This window comes from Verruconis gallopava, assembly GCF_000836295.1.
Source record: "Verruconis gallopava strain CBS 43764 unplaced genomic scaffold supercont1.1, whole genome shotgun sequence".
NCBI lineage: Eukaryota > Fungi > Ascomycota > Dothideomycetes > Venturiales > Sympoventuriaceae > Verruconis > Verruconis gallopava.
This window is the reverse complement of record NW_015622137.1, coordinates 682,340-704,146: the sequence shown is the minus strand read 5'-3', so window position 1 is coordinate 704,146 and position 21,807 is coordinate 682,340. Positions and strand designations below refer to the sequence as shown.

At 49.1% G+C, this 21,807-nt stretch overlaps 9 protein-coding genes across 10 annotated transcripts; 2 read left to right on the top strand and 7 right to left on the bottom strand.

Annotated features, from left to right (window-relative positions):
* The first annotated feature begins 757 nt into the window (after positions 1-757).
* PV09_00267 lies at positions 758-3,819 on the top strand. Of its 2 annotated transcripts, XM_016352981.1 has the most exons (5): positions 758-1,354; positions 1,494-1,775; positions 1,891-2,146; positions 2,198-2,833; positions 2,884-3,819. In XM_016352981.1, exons 2-5 carry the CDS (start codon positions 1,590-1,592, stop codon positions 3,552-3,554), a joined length of 1,749 nt encoding a protein of 582 aa, XP_016219238.1. In that variant the 5' UTR covers positions 758-1,354; positions 1,494-1,589; the 3' UTR covers positions 3,555-3,819. The 2 variants fall into 2 exon arrangements, with proteins under 2 accessions (XP_016219238.1, XP_016219239.1); XM_016352982.1 differs by having other exon boundaries at positions 1,354-1,775.
* Positions 3,820-4,481: 662 nt separating this feature from the next.
* On the top strand, positions 4,482-9,631 carry PV09_00266 (uncharacterized protein). Its single transcript, XM_016352980.1, has 2 exons — positions 4,482-5,201; positions 5,265-9,631. Exons 1-2 carry the CDS (start codon positions 4,671-4,673, stop codon positions 8,988-8,990), a joined length of 4,257 nt encoding a protein of 1,418 aa, XP_016219237.1. The 5' UTR covers positions 4,482-4,670; the 3' UTR covers positions 8,991-9,631.
* Positions 9,276-10,095, bottom strand: PV09_00265 (uncharacterized protein; the record flags this gene model as incomplete). Its single annotated transcript, XM_016352979.1, has 2 exons — positions 9,608-10,095; positions 9,276-9,550 (listed from the first exon to the last, which is right to left on the bottom strand). The coding sequence occupies exons 1-2, from the start codon at positions 10,080-10,082 to the stop codon at positions 9,276-9,278; spliced, it is 750 nt and encodes a 249-aa protein (XP_016219236.1). The 5' UTR covers positions 10,083-10,095.
* Positions 10,096-10,328: 233 nt separating this feature from the next.
* On the bottom strand, positions 10,329-12,863 carry PV09_00264 (uncharacterized protein). The gene is made up of 4 exons (XM_016352978.1): positions 12,528-12,863; positions 11,645-12,347; positions 10,826-11,483; positions 10,329-10,773 (listed from the first exon to the last, which is right to left on the bottom strand). Exons 1-4 carry the CDS (start codon positions 12,660-12,662, stop codon positions 10,662-10,664), a joined length of 1,608 nt encoding a protein of 535 aa, XP_016219235.1. The 5' UTR covers positions 12,663-12,863; the 3' UTR covers positions 10,329-10,661.
* Positions 12,864-13,356: 493 nt separating this feature from the next.
* PV09_00263 (uncharacterized protein) lies at positions 13,357-13,899 on the bottom strand (the record flags this gene model as incomplete). Its single annotated transcript, XM_016352977.1, has 1 exon — positions 13,357-13,899. One exon carries the CDS (start codon positions 13,897-13,899, stop codon positions 13,357-13,359), a length of 543 nt encoding a protein of 180 aa, XP_016219234.1.
* Positions 13,900-14,722: 823 nt separating this feature from the next.
* Positions 14,723-15,702, bottom strand: PV09_00262 (ATP synthase subunit D, mitochondrial). Its single transcript, XM_016352976.1, has 4 exons — positions 15,592-15,702; positions 15,075-15,470; positions 14,921-15,010; positions 14,723-14,864 (listed from the first exon to the last, which is right to left on the bottom strand). The coding sequence occupies exons 1-4, from the start codon at positions 15,601-15,603 to the stop codon at positions 14,835-14,837; spliced, it is 528 nt and encodes a 175-aa protein (XP_016219233.1). The 5' UTR covers positions 15,604-15,702; the 3' UTR covers positions 14,723-14,834.
* Positions 15,703-15,821: 119 nt separating this feature from the next.
* On the bottom strand, positions 15,822-17,153 carry PV09_00261 (nascent polypeptide-associated complex subunit alpha). Its single transcript, XM_016352975.1, has 4 exons — positions 17,137-17,153; positions 16,685-17,069; positions 16,494-16,552; positions 15,822-16,438 (listed from the first exon to the last, which is right to left on the bottom strand). Exons 2-4 carry the CDS (start codon positions 16,925-16,927, stop codon positions 16,129-16,131), a joined length of 612 nt encoding a protein of 203 aa, XP_016219232.1. The 5' UTR covers positions 16,928-17,069; positions 17,137-17,153; the 3' UTR covers positions 15,822-16,128.
* Positions 17,154-18,218, bottom strand: PV09_00260 (uncharacterized protein). Its single transcript, XM_016352974.1, has 6 exons — positions 18,143-18,218; positions 18,054-18,094; positions 17,975-17,997; positions 17,882-17,921; positions 17,790-17,825; positions 17,154-17,730 (listed from the first exon to the last, which is right to left on the bottom strand). The coding sequence occupies exons 2-6, from the start codon at positions 18,080-18,082 to the stop codon at positions 17,415-17,417; spliced, it is 444 nt and encodes a 147-aa protein (XP_016219231.1). The 5' UTR covers positions 18,083-18,094; positions 18,143-18,218; the 3' UTR covers positions 17,154-17,414.
* Positions 18,219-18,955: 737 nt separating this feature from the next.
* PV09_00259 (uncharacterized protein) lies at positions 18,956-20,211 on the bottom strand. The gene is made up of 2 exons (XM_016352973.1): positions 19,695-20,211; positions 18,956-19,644 (listed from the first exon to the last, which is right to left on the bottom strand). Exons 1-2 carry the CDS (start codon positions 20,070-20,072, stop codon positions 18,982-18,984), a joined length of 1,041 nt encoding a protein of 346 aa, XP_016219230.1. The 5' UTR covers positions 20,073-20,211; the 3' UTR covers positions 18,956-18,981.
* Positions 20,212-21,807: the final 1,596 nt, after the last annotated feature.

Sequence of the window (21,807 nt, the reverse complement as noted above, 5' to 3'; positions counted from 1 at the left end):
TGGCGCGCCCCGGATTGAGGGCAAGACATCCGGTTGACCAACGTTTGCTGTCAAGGCGGGTGATTGGCCGCGGGGCGCAGCACAGAACGGATCGTAGATGGGGTTGAGGTGGGCGACGCAGGAAGCTCGATCATTCTGGGCCGGTGCAGACGGCGCTCGAGGACGCAGGCAGAGCAGCAAGCAGCCGCGCCCGCCCGAGACAGAGCCCGAGATGGGAGCGGGAGAGCAGGCAGAGGCGAGCTCTGCGGCCGGGCTCGACGGCGAGGGGGCAGTCGAAGGCGAGCAGGCACGGCGCCGGCTGATCCTGCGCTTGGTGCGTGTAGCAGAGGGGCGGTTGGGCGAATCCTCGTCGCCGCCGTCCGTCCTATCACAGCCCGCGCGGCCAGCCGAGCACGGTGGCACCGCCGTCGTGGCCGGCCTTCCCTACAAGCGCCATCGCTTCGCCCAAATCGGTCCAATCCAGATGCGATCGGCGACGGGGCCAACGGCCATGCTCGCCAAGCAGCATGCAAGTGCTTCTGAAGCCATCTCCGCCGCGGGAGTCCTTGTCTCCAGATCTGTCCATTCTTTCGCGGTTGACAGCGCCGGACAGGTGTGGATAGTGCATACGACTTGGCCTCCAGCCCTGGAGGCTAAGCCTGTCGTCGAGTACGTACAGAGGCCGTTATGCGCGTGCGCAAACACTGCGAGAACCTGTGCTGGCGAGCACCCAGCTCACTCGCGACTCCGACACACAGATGGCGTTGGGACAGGACTAGACGGGGGCATATAACCATGCAGCCCAAGAACCATCTGCACTCCGCTTCAGATGCTCTTTGATCCGTCCAACCGCCTCGAACTCTGAACTTGACCTTGACCACCACCGGCCCACTCCTAGCCCCAGCAGGTTTCTGGAGGGAGAAAAAGAAAGACCATCGAAAAAGAAAAGCGCCGAAAAGCAGCTTCACGCTCTTTGCGGGCCCTCACCACCGGCGGCCACACGTCCATTCCGTTCAAATTGCACAATCCTTCAGTTGGCGAACCTTGGTCAGCTCCAGCATAGTCCAGACCAGGCCCTCCCAGCACCGCTACTATTTTTTTTTTATCACACCCCTCCCGCGCTCGCGCTCATTCGCAATTAATATCGTCGTCGACGCGTTGCTGAACGCTCTGATACCGTGTGCTCTCGATTGAGTCCACGTCTTGCGTAACCCGGATCGCGAGCAGCCTGCGGTGCAACCCAGATCAGCCTGGCCCTTATTTGATTCGCAACAATTCTCGTCCCGCTCGTTAACTCAACCTGCTCCCGGAAAGCTGTGCCTCAACTTCTTCTTCGGACGGCTTGTTCCACCTTTGCATCCCGGGAAGGTTCGTGGTGAGTCTGCGATTGGTTGGCCCCGGATGCCTTGCTTTCACAACTCATACCGGAATATGTTCGAGCATTGTCCTCCCACCTTCCCACCGCCTCCCTCAACGTCCTTCTTGCTTCTGTAATGCTGACGTCTACGCCACAGATACAAAGCTGACCCGTCAACTCGAAAGAGAAGAACGCTCCAAAGAGCATTGCCCAGACACCTTGGCTGGTTTCCGCGCCATATACCTTTCCCGCCATGGCTATTGGCGACGTTCAGGACGATGGTCGTCCATTTGGCGATGTGAAACAAAACTTGCCACTACTACAGCTTCCTAGATCAAGTGGTTATTTTGGGAATGGCCACTTGCCACTTGCACCAGCCGACACGCGAGATCAGTACCTTGACGCGAGAGCGGATCCACGCAATCATCCATACCAAACAGTACGTAAATTCCGTCTGTTAACTGTCTGCTGTACACTGCAACTAAGCTTCACCGTCCAACCCTCTCGTCCGACTGCTTCGCAAAAACGCTGTACTGACTTCGTCTCGATTATAGAATCTGTCGACTCCAATCGACGGTGTACCTACACCGTTCACTGGGCTCGCCTTTAACGAAACTCAAGATGGGATTCGGCCTTCGGCACGGCGATTGTCCTCGCAGCACAGCGTCACTTTTACTGTACATGGTCTCGATGATCCCACTAGTGCCGAACTCCAGTTGCAACACGGCAATGTGCCCACGTCAGAGCAACAACGATCAAGACTGGAGCGTTTCATTCGAAAGCTCTATTCCGAACCCGCTGGGCCAGACAGTACGATGTCTTCAAGTAGTGGTTCGTCCACTGGCTGACAGAATTTCGCAGGCAAATTTAGCACTCCGATCAGGCACAGAACAACGTCTGCGGATGGTAGTCGCCGTGGTAGCTGGACGCCGGACTACAGAGGTTCAAACTATCGCTTCATTTCTCAGGGGGGCAAAAGACCGGCAGATCGCCAGGCCTCGCGTACATGCACGCCGGATGACGAAGATGACGACGGCGAGTACTTGCCCATGGACTACGTGCCGATGCAGCAGATACGACTCGGTGATGAAAACGCTATTCTTGCGTATTACGACGCCATACTTCGTGGCATCCAACAGTTGGCCCTTAAGCAAGTCCTCAAGGAGTGGATCAAGACCATCGAGCCCAAGAAACAAAAAAATTGCCCCTACAAGAAGGGTATCAGACCGAAGTGGTGGCCGGAACAAGCTGCGTACAAAGAGCCAGATCATATCAAGGTTGAAGATCGTATCCATCTGGCTATCGGCATCATTAGACACGCGCAAGACCCTAAGGAACTGAACGGCGAAGGTCTAGCTCAGCTCGAACGTGTAGCCAGTCGGCAGGATCTCATCTTCGATCAAGAACCCCCGGAAAAGCAAGCTTTCCGCAAGCGGCTGTTGGATAATCTCTTTACTCTGGCAAGACATGAGCAGCAGGTCAAAAATGATGAGCGAGGTAAGCGAACTGTTGAAGCTTGTCTAAACTCATGACGCTGACCATGCCAGACATTACTGAAGTCGTATCGTTGCCTATGGTCAAGAAGTTTGAAAGGCCAAACAAGAAACGGAAGAAGACTTCCGACAAGAGTAAAGGTGCCGACACAGACTCAACCATTGTGAACGGCGACGATGATGGCAAGACACCCAACGGCTTGCTCAAGCCAATAACTCTTGGGTCAAATGGTGAAAGAGATTCTACCACTCCCAACACGCCTTCGTGGAGGCAGCATTCTACTCAAGACAGCGGCATCAGCTTCCCGCGGCCAAATGATCAAGGACATGATCAGCACATCATGTCGTACTCACAGCAGTATGATAGCACAGGGCAGATGGACAGTCGTTATTCATCTTTTGATGGAAGTCCGATGGACGGCTCCGACTCGTCACCAATATCGGGATACCCCTCCGGTACATCCACAGGAGGCGGGCATATGATGTACTCCACCTCGGCGCAATCAGTCTCCATGGGATACGAAGCTCCCATCCATAGCCTGTCAACGATGCAAAATCATGACGGTGCCATGATGTCTGGAATGATGGTACCGAGTCACGGACGCCCCCAGCTGACGACGGTCTACAATGCAGTTACCGAAAGTGACGATCGTAGCTGGCAAGCTACCCCAGCGTCATATATGCCGCAAGCACAACCGTTCGCCACGCCCAGTTTCTACGCATGACTCTGATGTCTTATCTCACCGCTAAACACGGCACGAGCTCCATGATGAAATATGTACAGTCCAGCACTTCTAGTGCGCATTTCACGAATTCTTTTTGGCACCATCTTAATCTGTAATACTACCCCGCATGCTTAGCTTTGGTACGAACCACTGTTGATCGTCACGGGTTGGCCTTCACAATCAGGACCTAAGTGTCCATACATTCTGTTTTTTTTTTTTTCGAGGCTTTGAGGCCTGAACCGGGCCATCTCATTGCCTGTATTCAAAAAAAAAAAAAAAAAGAAAAAACAGACTCGGGCGGCAACGTCACCAAATGTTCACTATTCTTAACCCTAAGGGCTCCTTGCGTTATTTGCTTTGAGATACCACCCCGCCCCTTCGGGACATATACCAGTCGGAGCAAGAACTATTTCTGATCTGCATTTGATGGGCCACATTAAGGACTTTTTTTTCTGTCAAGAAATGAAAAACGTATCTGTGGAAGAGGGAAGGAGATACGGTACATCGATGGAACGAGAGGGATTGTATCTGGGAGAAACAGCATCTTAACTTACGACACTTTCGGTCTTTCGTCTACATCAACATCGCAATAGTAAAGTAATTATTGGCACTGGCACGAGGCGTTGTGCCTTGTCTCGTTTGAGACCTTCAGCCAAGGTGAACAATACAAACAATTCAACTGTTGGCGTCACGAATCCAATGCCTTCTCCTGCAAGTCTTTATTAAGCGTCTCGTTTGACATATAGTAAGAATTTTTCTTCAATACCTTGAATACCGCCGCAAACAGCAATGGTGAATTGACGAACAAGATTTTGCGTGACGAGGATCTTGCACGTGCTCTCATTGCCAGCCTAGGAGCCTCAGGCAACCGAGATCCATCCATGTCGCGTTCTGTGTATGGATCTCGGAGACATTGAAACTTTCAATCCACAACACAAAGTACAGGTGATTTCCTTGTTTCCCATATCTCCCCGGCCATCCGCTAGGTTCTTTTTCGACAACGAATTCTGCCCAAATTCTTTCTCGCAGATATCGCTGCCGGGCAGCAGGAGCGCAACTTTTCAATGATTCGAGTCCGTCGATAACGACACGCCGGATCGCATTGTTGCGAGATCAATGTCGGCACCAGCAAGAGGTGCTCGTGGTGCGCGAGGGACCCGTGCTAGAGGTGGCTCTCGAGCGGGCACGAACAGCTCACGCTCGAAGGCTTCGGATGGCAATGACAGCGATGCCGGGTCGACGGCACGTAAAATCGTGCCTCGAGGTCGCGGACGAGGCGCCACCGTACAAAGTACGAGCAGAGGCATAGCGCAAGCCCTTCAGCAGGTCGCTAAGCAGCAGAATGCCTCCAGAGGCTCAAAGACTACAGGACGTGGATCTAAAGCGGGCGCTTCTCACTTAGAGCGGAACGCAGCCGATCTGGGAAGCAAGAGCAACAGCAATGAGACGCCTGATCAGCGATTTCAGCGTCTAAAAGCGCAAAGAGAGGTTGAGCGAACACAAGCGCAGAACAAAGGTCTGATATCTGGCGACAAAGCTGTTGATCTGAAAAATGCAGTTACTATTGTCGGGACTTGCCAGGAAATGTGCTCGGAGTTTGAAAGGGCACGGAGGATACTGCAAAAGGATGTCGCGGGTCCAGAACGAGTACGCATGGATTATCCTTATCGTAGGCTGCGGCCAGCAATTACGCAACTGACTTGAGCCTAGATTACTATCGAAAAGGACAACGGAGAGATTGAGCGTGTGGTAGATGAGAGTAAAATGGTCAAGAAGTTTCAGAGATCGGCTGCCGGTATTGACGAGCAACTCCCTTCTGATTTACGGCCGCCCGAGGTTCTACTCAAGACCACCAACTATTTGTTCAACGACATTTTATCGGATGAAGATTCGTTACAGAAAGCCAATATGTTCATCTGGGACCGTACGCGGGCTATACGCAACGATTTCTCGATACAACAGGTCAAGAGATTGGCAGACGTGCGGATAGCAATCGAATGCTATGAAAAGATCGCCAGATACCACATTCTATCGCTACACCAAATTGGCGGAAGAGGGCCGGAGTACGCTGGACCCGACTACAACTGGCAACAAGATCGAGAACAGCTTGATAAGACACTGTTGTCTTTGCTCACATACTACGACCACGTGAAGCTGCGGTATAGATCACCCAACGAGGTGGAATTCAGATCGTATTGGATTGTCTTCCAAATCGGCAATGTCACCGATTCAGTAGAAGAGAAGGTGCAGTCGTGGTCCCATGACGTATTGAAGCATCCGCGTATTCAACGAGCACTGGACATATACGCGGCATCTAGCGATGTTATCAGTCCGAAGGGCCCTTTGCGACCATTCGCATATCTTGCAGTCGCACAACAGAATTGGCAAAAATTCTGGAATCTCGTTGGATCGAAGCAAACTTCATATCTCATGTCCTGTGTTGCCGAGATTGGCTTCAACGTGGTCCGCAGAGCGGTTCTGACCACAATTTCCATGACATACAACCCTGGGGGGAAGAAAGAAGTGCAAGACTGGACATTAGAAAAGATGACGGAAGTGCTTGGCTTTGACGACGAATACGTGACAAGGGATTTTATTGAGCAGTCAAATCTCATGATTGGGGAAACGAACGACGGGACTGACTATCTTAAACTCACTATCCGACAGCTTGATGGTCTACCCGAGCCCTCGGCTGAGCTGCCAAAGCAACTACACTCTTGGCATTTGGTGGAACGCAAAAGATTCGGACGCTCATGGCCAGCGGTGATTGCTGGCTTGTCTTTTAAAGAAGCTAAAGAGAACGGGATGTTGGTGCCGGATTGGAATGAAGAGGCCATGGCTCATTATGGTCAAGATCATGAACTTTTTGTCGACGGTTCTGATGCGGAGCAAACCATTACTCCGAAGGAATCTGCGCAAATTAACCCGTTCGCCTCGGTCTTTGCGCCGACTCGAGCAGCAGAAGAGAGGAAGCCAGGCGCATCAAATTCGTTTGGTCAACCTTCCGCTTTTAACCAGCCCTTGACGAGCGTGGAGCAGACGACGACGACGCCATCTTCCTTTGGACTTCCGTCGTCGACACAGCAATCATCTGCTCCAACAGCACAAACATCCATCAGTACATTTGGCCCATTACCTAAGGCATTCAACTTCACTTCTTCACAAGCGTCATCCCAGGCATTCGTGAACCCATTTCCGACGAGTAAAGCCTCACAAGTGACAACAGAAGCACCGACCACGAACCCACCAAATCCGTTCAACAACTTTGCTTCGAAAACAACGACGGAGAGCTCGAAAGATTTGTCAAATCCTTTCGCGAACGCTTCAACTTCAACTACCACCACGAGCAAACAGGAGGCATCGAACCCTTTCTCAGCTTTTGTCGCACCGAAGACTACTTCTGTGCCTTTAGTTCAGATTACACCTCCAGAGACAAAGGATGACAAAGCGAGTGCTGGGGCATCGAAAAAGGTGACGTTTGACCTTCCATCATCTCCTCCTGGTAGACTGGCATTTGGTACAACGTCTGCTCCTGCTTCATTGGCCACACCATTTTCCTTCGCCAGCAACTCTACAACCGGACCATCTCAGAAAGAGAGAGGGGGTATCTTGAAACTTAGCGCCGCGGCGATAACACCGACAAAAGTTGGCGGAAACGATTTAGATGCCAATTCTGCGCAATCTGTCCAGCCAACTGCTACCACTTCGACGCCTCCCGCGACAAGTGCCTCCAAAGTTCAGGCTCCACCACTTAACCCTTCTACGCAATCGCTTTTATCGACGTTCGAGGCTTCTAAACCAAGTTCCTCTTCAGATTCAGGTCCAATTAACGTTCCAAGCGCGCCACAGACTGTGAAGACGTCATATTTACCGGACCCACCAAAAGCTTCTGCACTTTGTTCAACTCCAGCATTGTTGTCAAACATTGCTACCGAAGCCAGGCTATGGGAAGAGACCCGGAAGACAAAAGCTATGGACTATTTAGCTGAACAGCTTGTCTGTGATCCTGATCCATTCCGGGGGTATTTCAAACAGTACGTTGCAAAGATTGCAGAGCCTCTCATCAAGGAAATCATTGAGCAAGAAGAGGCTCGAACCAATCTCAAATTAGCAACCAAGTTCAGGAGGAAAAGGCTCCAAATCCGATACGGTTACTTGTGGAAGCGGAATGCAGCTATGTTAAAAAGCAGGAGAAAACGACTAGAAATGAAGCAGAGAAATGCGGAGGCTAGATTGAAGAGGTCGTCATTTCCTTGCGCTCCAGGGAATGGAGTAACGAGCGTCAAAGTAAGCTTGGACGAAGAGTTTGCAGCTTTCAAGGCAAGGGAACAAAACAAACGTATCCAGAAGGAAGAGGCCACGGAAAATGAGCAAGAACGTCTGCGACACAGCTCGAGGGAGGAGAACTCTCAGTACACAGTCCAAAAATCAGGCACTAATAGCTTCGACCATATTGGCCAACGTCATGTTGAGCCTAATCCTTTGCCACTATCATCGACTCAACTTACAGTTGAAGTTGGTGCATTGCGTGGACATCAAAGGTCGCAAACACAACCACACGCGGAAGTTCACTATAGCAATCTAAGCGGTCTCTCGAATTCACCGAAGGAAGCTAGCCCTCCGTTAAGCATTTCGTCGGACCGATCATCGCGTATGCGAGCTTCGTTGATTAATGGTGGCTCTATGGTTGATACGGGCTTTGGGTTAGGTATGAAAGCCAGTAGCATGCAATCCCCATATTTTCGTCTTAAGGCTGCTGGATTCGGACCGACTTGGAAAAGCAGCACGGCCCCAAGTGTCACGGGCATGAAGCGGCCACGATTGAGCGGCGACGATATTTTGGCTAATGGTTCCACGTTTGACGGCTTGTCATCTTCCGTGACTGCCAATAAACGACTTCGAAGCCCAGCAAACTTGTCTTCGTTAGGCTCACCAGTGGCACCAGCGCCAGACAGTAGTCTAGCTGCATCTTTTGGATCCTCCAATTCCTCCGTTGGTGCGTACAGACGATCCGCCAAAGACGAGGAGCTCCTTGCAAGGGCTCGAAAGATTCGTGAAGCTCTTGAAGAGGGCGAAAATTGGTTCAAGGAAGAAGTCCAAAGGGACGAATTACGACGTTCCCAGGAGCTGCATCGGTCCCAGGCAGATACATTGCCACCACCTTCAACTGCCTCGTTGACAGGACCAAACGGAGAGGACCTCTCTAAGCTGCCGAAGTTCTACAGCCGCGTGAGCAGGTTCGTACCCAGAGAGGAATATGGTATTAGGAAGGAGAAGAGGGGATCCAAGGACGAGTCAAAGGGGAAAGAGAAGAGTGATTTGAACGGTCTTGGCAATGGTCTTGCTGGACGAGGTCGCCAAGCAGCATCATCTGCACCTGCAAAGTCTTCTCCATCAAAGGGAGGAACATCCTGGGATGATGCGATCGAACTATAATATGGTGGCTTTTTACAATTCTTTGTCATGGAGGATGGGCCGAATCTGCCTTGGCATTCTCAAATGTATGCGCCCGCATAGCGATGGAGTTGTGATTAATTGTTCCCTGCTACTAATAACGATAGCGCAACGCAACGGAACCTGAAGAGCATTCATATCAGCACGCGGAGTTTGGAAGGAAATTTTTGGATGCGGAAGCGTTCAGCGCTTGCCGCCGACTGAATCAGAGATACCCGATTCTGTTCTTTAAAGCGCTGGCCACACATTTTGTTTTGTCTTAACTCTTTAACTTAATTTTGTGTACATGAGGTCGGTACGCAGAGTATACTTGGTACCAGCGACGACGTCTTCCCCAGAATGAGGCAAATTGCGATGCTGGAAGATAAGCACTCGGCCTGTCTTAGGCTGGATGTCCATGTAGCAAGACCTGCGGAACGAATGGAACCTTGTCGCGCCCCCTTTCAACAGCGGTTCGATTTCAGTAGATGTCTCGTCGTTGAGATACAGGTGTAGCGTAAAGTAGGATCTCTCCTTGCGGTCTGGGGTCTCGTAGATGCCGTCTGTATTGAAAAGTATTAGCTTGCGCAGTGTGCAAGACATCCGGGAGGTTCGCAAACCACAGTGTCTCTTGAAATACTCTCCCCCTACATATTTCAAAAACCTCATTCTCTCGTTCAGCCTCGTCATCTTCCAGACTTCTTTCTTCTGTACAGACCACTCTCCCGTCACGTGTGGCATATTCTCCAGTCGCATCACCTCTTGCACGTGAGGTTCACATCGAGCCCAGATTCTGCCGACTAGGTCTTCATCGTCCCAGATAATACGGGCGCAGTTCCTGACGTCCGTCATCATCTGTTGACGGCCCCCACCCACGTTGACCATCGCTCGCTCCCAAGATCCTACCTTCTCGGCCGCGGAGAGGAGACTTGCGCATTCCTGGGCCGTGAACACGTTGTCGAGAACGGCGGCGTAGCCTGGCGCGAGCTCGGGAAGCGCTGTCTTTGCGAAGTCGACAACGGTTTTGGTGACATGGTCGCCCCCGGGGCTGGCCAGAAGTGTCGTCCGATCGAACTCCTGCTTTTTGGTTGCCATGGCGGGCCTTTTTTTTTTTTTTTTTTCCCAAATTAAGACGGGGAGAGATGCAAACCGGTCCGCCAAAACTGGCAGATCTGAGTAAAGTTGACTGGTTGAATACTTGTGATCAATACTCGGTGTCGAGAAAGGCGGCTTTCGTGGTCGGTGCCTAAATCGGATCACCGGGCAATCAGCAGGAGGCTGTGCTTGACGATTGAGTGAACGACAGCAGTGGAAGACTCATCTAAGCAAAGTAATATGTGTCTAGGCCCTTTGGAGAATGTACCAGGAACTCACTACTTTCACTCCGTGAAATTTGCTGTGGCTTCATGTTCATCCCTCAGCACTCCGGCAAGACAAACATTTTGAACAATCCTGAGACAGTATCACTGCAGTAGGGTATATTTCTTTCTGGATAGTCACTTATAGAAAAAATTCTACCTGGTCTATGAACATTTCAACACGATGATTTTTGCATATGCTCTGTGTAGCGGTAAGTGCGAACAGGTTATCCACCCCAATGCGAAGCAAACATTTGATACTCCGGTCCGTCTTTTGTTGGGCTTCAGAAAGAACAAGTAAGTAGCCTCTTATTCTTCATTCCAAGAAATCAAATAATATCGTGTGCACTGTTGAGAGAGCGCGTGCACTATCACGCTCCGAAACGACGCACGAGATGTTAATCTCGCTGGCGCCCTGGGAGATCATCCTGCGTGCAAATTAGCTTCAACTCAATGCTGGCATGGGCTCGACAAACTCACTCTATGTTGATGTTATTCTCCCCAAGCACGCTGAAGAATTTTCCAGCAATGCCTGTCATGTTTTTCAAGTCTTTTCCGACCAAGGAGACAATGGCCATGTCACTAACAATGTCGACCGCTCCAATCAAACTAAGATCGTCATATGCGCCTTGCAAGCGGATGTCCTTGATCGCAAGCTCTTCATTTTCATCGCTGCTGACCATGCTCTGCTCAGAATGCAGTGCCATAGAAACATGCACCTCAGAACTACTGATCAAGTCGACTGACAGGTGATGTTTATCCAAAATAGAGAAAATGTTTGCAAGGAAGCCATGTGCACGGGTACGTCTATTACTATGCACGTTCAGGACGACAATGGAGTTCTTCACTGTGACTGCTGTTGGCTTTCGTCGTTTATCGATGTCAGACAAGTTGGTACTGGAGCGACCACGAGTAAGCTTCGGTCGAATAGGATCGCGAATTCCTTGAGGTTCTGGAACAATGACAGTACCTCCGGATGATGGATTAAGTACATTTTTAATCCGGATAGGAATGCTGTTTATCATGACTTGGTGCATTGTGAACGGATGAATAACTTCCGAACCATAGTAGGTAAGCTCAGCTGCCTCACTTGGCGAAACACTGGATAGGAGAGTCGCTGTTGGAACTTTTCTTGGATCTAGACATTCTTTCGTTAGCAGCTCGTTCATCAGCACAGGAGTCCTCAATGTTCTGTCGTGGTACAAAAGAGCTTTCTCAATGCTCACAAACATAAAGCGTGGAAACTCTGATAGTGGTTAGCTATAGTCCAACAAAACGAGCTTGACGAAAGCGTACCACCAGCAGAAAAGATGCCATCCACCTCCTTCCATATTTGAAGTTCTCTTGCTCCCAGACCAATTGCAACAAGAGCGGCAGCGAGATCAGTGTAGCCTCTTCCGATAGCGTGAAGTAAACCTCCAGGCACGAAGCCAAAGTGACCCGTGATGACAGGGAGTTTATCTTTGACCTTGAGAACTTCTTCTCCAAGAGCGACTGCAAGGGCCTTGTAGGCCCCTTCTTCGTTTAGAGATGGAACCTTGTGGTCGTTTATGACGGTCGACAAGTCAACCAGAGCAGCCTCCGTGCCTCTGTCACTCAAAAGGCTCGTCATGTAAATGCAGCTAAGTCTTTCACCCAGTGACATGATTTTGTCCTCTGTCCTGACAGAGACTTCACGTAGCTCTGCCACAGCCTGTAGCGTTCTCTTCAATTGTACACACTCGGCCACAAGATCACTCAGGAACGCGGAGAGTAGGTCGGGATTGCGTATAGTCTTTCTGGCTGCGGCTTCATGGTCTGCATGTATTTCATCCACGAGCTTGTTCGCCGCCTGTAATTCCCCATTTTCGGCCGCTTTTGCGGCCCTTAGAAGCCGCGTTGTAGTGCCATCGCTCTTCACGGACGACGAACGCGCCGAGCACACGACGGCCAAACGGTCCTTGGTCAGACCGTAGCGAATTATGGACGTGATGTCCTCTGCTGCCTTCCCGATGCTGGTTCCCTACATCCGACGTGTTAGTCTTTGTGATACATCAGCCATGAAGAATATGAGCGCAGCATGGTTGTTCGTTTCGTTGGCATCACCGTTTTCACAGTGTCGAACGCAGCAAACCCCGCGCTGGCCGAAGAAAACCCGCGTCGCGAAGAATTGTGCGACACCTCACACAATGATCAAACCTACTCCGTATTTTTGAACCACCCAATTGGCTTTGCTACCTAGGTCCTTTTCCTGCTCATGTTTTCTTATAGCGTCTCCCGGCGACACTGTATGCGACACGCCATTAACTATGGATGTGAGGATCTGGACGGTTGCCATATTGCTGGCAATGCACGAGTGTATGCACGGAGCGTGGAGGACTGGGAGTAATGAAGTAAAAAAGCAAAGTTCCAATTCGCTATGCAATTGCAGTGGACAAGAATGCAGGTCTTAGGAATAGTGGGGGTCAGCCGTAATATGACTGTTTTTCTCAGCCGCCAAACGTTGTGGAGCACTGGAAAAGTGGCTCGCCGATGTTCGGCCCTTCGGGCCAGTTTAAAGAGACAATGCTGACGGTGGCCGCTGACGACGAAAGCTGAGCTAAAAATCTTATTGCATATCCATAATTGCAACACCTGGGGTATTCACCGAATGCTGTTTCTTCCTACGACCCATTTATACTGTCATGAAACCAACGGCATCATCTGAAAACGCCCAAGTCCACCCGCGTCCGTTGCGCACATGCCTCGGCGACAAGGCTGAAGAAAGCATTTCTAACGCCAGCAAATCATTCATTGTGTCCGTCCGCCCCAACTCCTAGTGTTACCGAAATTATTCCCCAAAAGGCATCATGCTTGTGTTCAGAGTGCCTTACAATGTCCAGTTGCTGATCCTTAGCGGTCCTTTCCGCCTGTCATGTGCATTCCGAAGCTCGTGTCATCGTGTGAGCCCGGAACGACAAGCAAACTAACGCCTGTTTTGATTGAACTAATTCACTGTCGTAGCCTGTAGTGTTCTGATTTTGCCTGCTTCTTCATACCTCTGGACTAGGCGTCATATGAGGCAATGCAGGCATTGCGGGCATGCTCGCCTGGCGCCTCAACATTTTCGTCGTCTTCTTCGCTGTAAGTTTCAGGTCGACATTGCTGACAGCACGTTGGAGCCTCTGTGCGGTGGAAACCTTCGGTGGTGGAATGTATGCGACTCTATTGTTGAAATCCACCTGCTTAGGCGGCTTTTGAACCTTGGCCTCCTCACTCTCTAGGCGCACGACACCGACTTCTGGATCAGACCACAGGATAGATACTGCCATGTTGACCAAGCGACGTCTGGCATCTGGCGACAGTGTACGATCATTTTGGAGGATGTCATCAATTATGTCGCCGATAACTTTGATGACGTGACGTTTGTCGTCTTGCTTGACTCGCCCTTGCTTGCTCACGACGCTCTTGATAAGACTAAGCTCGCTCCTGAGGTTTGTACATATTTTTCTGAGCTTTTCATCGTTATGCGCGACTTGCTTCGGAACGAACAGCCTCGAAAAAGGTGACGATGCGTTCGTCTTTGATAGGGCCATTTCTGCCCCGTCTGTACCTATTAACTCTGTGAGTTCCTTAAACTCTTATCAGCAGCGTGAAATCAAAATTGGTCAGATTTGCTAGACTGTGATGTTGATTGAGGAGCTTCTGACGTGTGACTGAAGAATAAACATATTTGCTGGCTAGCGTCCCGTTGCCGCCGTCTCCGCCTAGCAACCTATTTCAAGCAACTGCTCCCAAACACATATCGGATACCTTTTTTGGGTCTGCCTAGTATATTAACATGCTTAATGCACAGTCAAGTAACCGATACTCTGAATAGTCCTTCCGATCATACTGTATAGAAGCCGATCGACAACTCAGCTTCAGGAACCGCTCTAGATTCTAAGGCTCAATAGCACCTTGAAGTACAGTCGAAACTCTGAATCGTCACATATAACATGCCTAGCTTGGCGATTCCTGTGTTTCGGCGTATTGAGGACTGGTTAGATACAGAACAGAAGTGACGCAGGCTTTAGCAGCTCTGTGATATGTTAGAAGATTTCCGGCAATATCTCCCGCTGCACTAAAGGCACCGATGTTATGACTACCCATTACCCCAAAGAGCCGGCAGAAGCAGAAGCTAGCCAGTTGTCTTACTACAGTACGTCTGGCAAGCTGCTCGGCGTCTGATAGTGGCATTGAGGCGCAGAGTTGCATCTTGTCGCAACAACGGTCTCAAACTGGATTTCAATCCGTTCAGATCTGGCGGTAGAAGAGGCTACGTGGTGAATTCAATTCGCAACGCCTGCCTGTTTTGTTAATATGTACGAACTAGAGTTTAGCATTGTGCGTGGCAGAGACGGGAACATGCGAACACAATGAAGGTAAAGATCTTTTACATTTCTAATTGTTGCACATTTGCGAGGATACTATATGCACAAATAGAAAGACGTTTGGAAGGGGTGACCAAGAAGACCATGCAGACAACCTTCTACAGAACAGACAGGTCGCCGAATCTCTCCTATTAAAGATGTCAGCAAAACTGATTGAGATCAAAGGTATGCTTTGAAGACTTGCCTTGTAACCCTGGGGTCCATGCCAGCGGTGCCTCGAGACAAGCTGCTCGGTGCGCTGGTCAATATCTGGTCGCGCAGCAGCAACCTCGTCCTGACATGATCATCAGCATTCCACTCACATTCATTTCATTAACATCAAGAAAGAAAATACATACCACAGTCAAGTCCTCAAATGGTCTAGCCTCCTCTATGTTCTTGAGAGTCTTCTCCAAATCCTTGAGCTCCTGATCCACCACCGCCTTAGTCTCCTCCGCACTCTTAACAGCCTGCGCCTCGAATGCCTCGATTGCCTTGATTTGACGGCTCACATCGTATGTCGCTGGCTTAAAAGCCTTGAATTGTTTCTCGATCTCGTCCACGACGGCCGTGTTCTTGAGCTGGGAGCGGTACGAGGCAAAATCCACAGTCTGGGGAAGCTCCGACAGCTGCTGGACCTTGCGACGGGCATCATCGTTGCGCTTCTTAAAGGCGACAAGCGCATTTGCAGTGTTGCCACGGAGGCCGAGCTGGGACGAAAGCTTCGTCCAGTCGAGTTTGAAGGCTGCGCTTCGCTAAAGGCGAGAGGGAGAGAGTTAGCCACGCTTCTCCAGAACAAGCTTGCAGTAATTGTGGAGGCAGGCCAATGGCATCCGACAAAGTTAATTCGAGCAATATAGAGACAGGAATACTTACCCCGACAGCCATTGTGATGGTTGGTGGACGGTACGCGATGATTCAATGATGAGAGGTGAATGTTCTTTGCTTGCTCGCTTTTCCGCGATCCATCCCGAATGCCAAGGTAAGAAGGATTCACGTGACTAATAGCCTCCTCATCCCACGACAATTGGCTATCAAATACGCCAAAACTCATCAAGTTCGAGTAATAACTGATAAATTCACAAAGAAATATATAAATTATGTGAGTTTGATAGCTAGAATCTGCGCACCGAAGCACAGATATATCAGAAAGCAAGAATGGAGAGGGAGTGAAGTGTAAATTAAGTGAGCATGCAGTGGCAGAAAATCTGCTTCTAATATTGTATGTTAAGTGAGGAAGTGCTCTTTTCTACAAGAGATAAGAGCCTAACACCAAACTTTTCCGGCCTGCATGCTACCAGCCAAAGCCCGCCATGCGCCGAACTATGGTACACAGTAGCTAGACATTTTCATCCCAACTCTTGATGCGGCCAATGTCGTTCGCCTCGGATACAAACACGCGAAGACAACAGCTTACATGCTCAATGCCATGATCGAGTTGACTATGTCATTGTCGTTTTCTTTCAGTGCCTTGACGGCCTTCTTCCTCGAAACACTAGCCTGCTGCATGACCAGCTCAATGTCCTTGCTCTCCAGACCCTCCTCGTCAACTTCTTCATCATCATCTTCCTCCTCGTCCTTCTTTGCATCACCGGTGTCGACCGCCTTGCCCTTTCCATGGTCATGACCAGCATGTGCATCTTGCTCTGCCTGAACGATTTGTTGAGCAGCGGAGGCTTGGGCTTGGGAGTTAAGATCCTCAATCTTAGCCTCTCCAAAGATGCTCGAGAGTTGTAAGTGTGTGATAATTGAGCGCAGGAAATGAAAGAAAAACTCACATCCAAGTGTTGCTGACTGGGGACTTGTACACATCCGGGTTGTTGATGACGAAGAGGATCTAGGCAGGAAGTTAGAACTCACTGTCATCATCTCAATAGTCAAAGTAGCACATTAGAAGCATTGTGCATGCCTTGTAACATCTTCTTCGCAGACAATGCCATTGTGCGCAGTTGAAATGGATTGTACTTACGCCCTTTGGCCGCCTCAGCGTGACACGTGTAATGCCCTCTACATGCTTTAGGCCAAGCTTTGCAATAGCCTTTCTCGCCTTCTTCTCATTTCTCGAGTGAATGGCAACGGAGCTGCCAGCTGGGATAGTTGCATCACCTTCACCAGCCTCAACTTCGGAGTCGGAGCTGTCGCTTGCATCTTCGACTTCGGCACCCTTCTTCTCCGGCTCATCTGGAAGCTCTTCAATGCGTGAGTTGGACATCTTGATAAAGGAGGGAAAGATGTCGTTTTGTGCTTCAAGGATATTGGTTGCGGCTCCAACGAGGTTTTGGTGGTGTGGAAATGGACAAGCTTCCTTCGTAGGCGCACAACACCAAAAATTGCATTATGTAAGCGAACTTCGGCTTTGTGGAGAAGAACTTTGGACTCAGCGCGAAGTCAGGGCCGAATACGAGTATATATATAGCGCACCTCAATCACTCAAGAAATTTGCTATCGAATATTAATGTAAGGACGTACGAATTGTGGTGAATAAACAGGAAATTTAAGTGCTTTCAATGGTTTTAAGCATTTGTGTAAACTGTTACACGCCACGCAGACGCCATATGCCCCTGTCCTCAGAGCCATGAATCTAGTATCATGATGCAAGAGAGCGCTAATACTTGGAATTCCTATGCTGCCAGGTATAGCGCCCGAATATCCCTCAGTCAGCAATCCGTGTTATCCTTCCATGCTGCCGATTTACGAATTTATGCCGATGCCTTGATTTTGGCCAGTTGCTTCTTCTCCTCGAAGCGGACTTGCTTTCTAAGACGCATGACTTTGAAGCGCTCGAAATCATTCAGCTGCCTTCGCTTTGCGCTCTTCGCCCGGCTCTTAGCAAATGCACTCTCCTCCCACTTCTTCTCAACCTCAGCAGCCTCCCATTTGCCCTTCAGTGGCCCTGAACCGATGCCGCGTGGCAGTTTGCTGATAACAATCGGTGTGAGCTGAACCTCGGCAAGTCGGGCGCTGTGGCGTGGAACGACCTTAGAAGCGTTGCTTGATGGCCCCTCTACGACGACGCTGTAAGCTGTCAGATTGTATGCCATTGCTACATGCTCCTCCATTCTCAAGGAACATACCGCTTATGATCAATGATCTCGGTAATGACAGCAATTCTAGGTACGTCAGTCTCATGAAGAACAGGCATACGCCTCGTGTTGATATTGCTTACCTGCCAGCATACTGGTTGGGAGAAGCAAAAACGACCACGCCTGTCTATCCTGTGAGCCTCTTGCCTATCGCATACGCTTTTCAAAACCCATACGGCCGACTTCCACCAGCCTCCACCTATTCTCATGTTAGAAAAGTTGACGATTTGGCAAATACTGAGTATCTACACATACCGGTTTGCAACTACGTCGACGTCGCCCATTGTGCTCGGAACCTGTTTGTGTAAGCGATTGAAGACTAAGTTTCTGAATATGTGGCATACTCTTTGCAAAGGTTTCGTGCTAAGTGTGGTTCAAGGGTGATTGTTCGCTGATTCTTGAGGCTCGTCGCGATTTTCGTGATGTGTGCGCACAGACGAGAATGGTCCAGCCAAGTATGCCTTAGTGCCTTATGTCTCGGCTAAACATCGGCAATACAGGAGAAACTTTTTCTGCTCGTCCGAAGTGATTCACTTTCAACCTTCTTAGTTGATATTCATCATCTTGGTAAGTGACTTTCTCAATAGAATCACATCTCTATTCCCCACGTGGATGACATAATTTGCGATTGAGTCTTGTGACCGGAAACTCTCGCCGGAGTTTCTCAACGGCACGAGAGAAATGATATTCAATTTCTTACATATTCTGAGCTTAAGAGCGATATTCACTTTGTTTCTAGGCACTTAAACAAAGAAAAAGCTGACTGGGGGATAGGTCTGTGCTTTGTCTTACGTATCTGCTCTAGTCTTGCTCTAGCTTGGTTTTGCGTTCAGCGCTCTGCATTTGGCACACGTCGAGTGTTCTACGCCATATTTTTATTTTCACATTCAGTATGTATCTTCAAGCTTATTGCACGTTACACCCGTCCTATGATTAGAATTCATCTGCCTAGATAGTATATGACCATTTGGAGTATGATTTTTCAATTTATCACCAAGATCGCTGAGGCTTCCCACTACACCATTATTCTTCTGGAGACTGTTTGATAAGACTTGGCTAACTTTGCTGAGTAGCTTTTTTCACTGCGTAATTTCGGAATGGAAGATATATCTTTTATGCTCCACTAGTTAATTCATGTACTAATTCCACGAACGCTTGATGAACTATGGATTCCCACTTCTAATTAATTGTTGTTCTTCTGGTCGTCCTCAATGTTGACTGCTTTGAGGCTTGTGGCCCATAGCTTCTTTTCCGACTCTGGATCGTAAGCCCATCTCTCGTAGCCGTCGCCGTCAGCAATCGACATCCAATGAGAGGCGTCACTGGGGAAGGGACTTTGCTCAACGCAGTCCGACAAATATTTCCCCCCCTTGTTCTTCCACTCCTCACTGAGCGCCGCGTAGACGCTAGTCGCAGCGCCTTGTTCTGGTGTCTTGAAATATGCCAGTGCCACTGGATCTTTGGACAAGCTTTTTATTTCTGGAGTGTCTGCGACATGTACCATCAATCCTGACAGTATTCCACCGGGATGAACGCTTGTAGCGTGAAGGTGCTTAGCCCCGTACCTACGCTCGATCTCATTTGCGAACCAAATGTTCGCCGTTTTCGATTGGCCATAAGCTTTGAATGGTTCATACTCGCCTTCAAGATTGATATTCTCAAAGTTGATGGAGTTGCTGCGGTGACCAATGGAGGATACGGACACAACGCGGCTGGGGAACTCTGGTGTAGCAGATGCGAGCAGAGTCGCTTTGAGCAGCTGGAATAGAAGGAAGTGGCCGAGATGGTTAGTGCCGAACTGAATCTCCCATCCGTCCTTCGTTCTACCTTCAGGACATGCCATAACCTGCGAGTTTGTTAGTCACAAATGCCAGCAGTTTTACTTGGTAGACCTACTCCAGCGTTGTTTACAAGAATGTTCAATGTGTTCTCCTTTCTCAGGAATTCTGCAGCACCTGCTCTGATAGAATCAAAGCTCTCCAGATCAATCTCAATCAACTCTATCCTGGCCTTGTTATCTGGATCTGCTGCGAGAATCTCATCAACAACCTTCTGGCCCTTTGCGAGATTCCGTACGGTGCCGTATACGGTAAGCCCTGCGGCATGAAATGCGCGCATTGTCTCAATTCCAATGCCGGAGGAAACACCAGTAACGAGAGCGACTCTTCCAGTCAGTTTTCCAACAAGATTCTCATCTTGGACAATTTCCAAGGCCGTTGGACGTTGGTCCCCAGGTCCCTTTCTTGATGCGTAACGTTCGGCATATCGAGACATTGTGAAAAACGGTCGGATTTTATAGTGTCGATTTTGAAGTAGGAGTAAGATGTTGCTTAATGGACAAGAAATTTGGCGAGGCTGTGTATAGTGTGATGCTTTGGAAGCTATGATTGTTGTACTTGTGAACTGATGAAGAACTCATCTTGCCTAGAAAGCAACAGCTTTTATATACTCAAGGACTTGATCTAAAACTTCTCCTTGTGCATGGAGTTAGGATGAAAACTTAGGCAGAGTTGACTAAGATTTTTGTGATTAACATATATTCTCACGACCTAAAGAGGCAAGGCATGAACCGTGTAGGTTACCATTTCTGGAATAGCGCTAAAATCGTCCGCGAGCGGACGGACAAACACGTCATGCAGTTGGGTTTGGTCCGAAAACTCCACGACAACCATGAACGGTGCTTGGTGCATGGCGTAATGCGAGCTGAAAGTCAGCCTTAACGCCACTTAATTCCATCCGTAGTGTTGCGGTATACGTGACATGTTCTTCAAACATTGCCTCATCTTCTTTTCTTGGCCGTTCCTTTGAATACACGAGACTTGAATGTCGTCGCTTTTAGTTGTGTAATGGCCCGCTCATGATAGTCTGTGGAAAATGTCCAACTAATTCTATGTCTCTCACAAGTGTTTATCATTGGCACATAAAATAATTTGGCATCAGACTCAAACAAAGCATTGCACATTCAGGTAATTCATTATGAAAAGATGATTTGTAAGTGAGGGAACCTACGGCATCGTGGCGGAGAAGAGAACAATATACGAACATTTGTGTCGCTATAAAGGCCGAACGTACAGTGAATATAGGTGTATTCTCTTGGGTCATTACTTCTCAGTCAATCAAAAGGTGCTGGGCTGAAGTAGAAGCCTACTGCCTGAAAGATGAGCGTGGTGGTAGTTAATATGCAGCAGGTATTCCACAAGCACGTACATAAATTGACCATACGCACAGCACAAGACTAGTGGCCTCTGATAGATTAATACTAGAGCAATTTCAGTACACCATCCGTAGTATGTATAGTGGGTTAGCCTGTAGAAGTCTCTCTACAGTGCTTACCACCAATTCAGGTCCGTGATCCTCCTATAAGAACACCTCCATGCAGAACAGCAAGCAATACGTACCAAATGACTTATGGGCACCAAAACCGCGCAATGTGTCTGGCACGCGTGGTTTGCAGAATCCCGCAGCGAAAGTGACATCAAATCGTGTGTGGATAACTTATCGGTGGATGATCACAGAAGATGACTGTGACTGAAGACAATCAACCCGCACTCATTTAGTTCCTACGCTATCATGCGAGTTCTGAAGACTTGATGAAGAAATCAACACCACAAGACCATTTCATACCCCGTCAGAACTGCTGAAAGGCGAGGAAGAAATGAGATCTTTCATTCAAGACCCATCCCATCATACGCTGCTGCAATATCCAATTGCCCACGGCTTGGAAGCCGCTGCAATGATGATGATATTTCCAATGGTCTCCAGAGGGGGTTTCTTCCTATTGTTACTCACGGAAACAAATACTGTTGGCTCGGCGAGACACTCGCCATACTGTGCCCCTAGGAGATAGTAGACTTTAACACAGCCTTCAAGATCACCGGTAGAACCTTGAAGTTTCTTTTTTTGCTTCTTGAGGAGATACATGCTGTAAAATACCGTTGCAAGGAATCGCTATGGTAGACCTGAACCGGATTGGAGATATGCTAATCCAGAAGCTAATGCTCGAAAACCT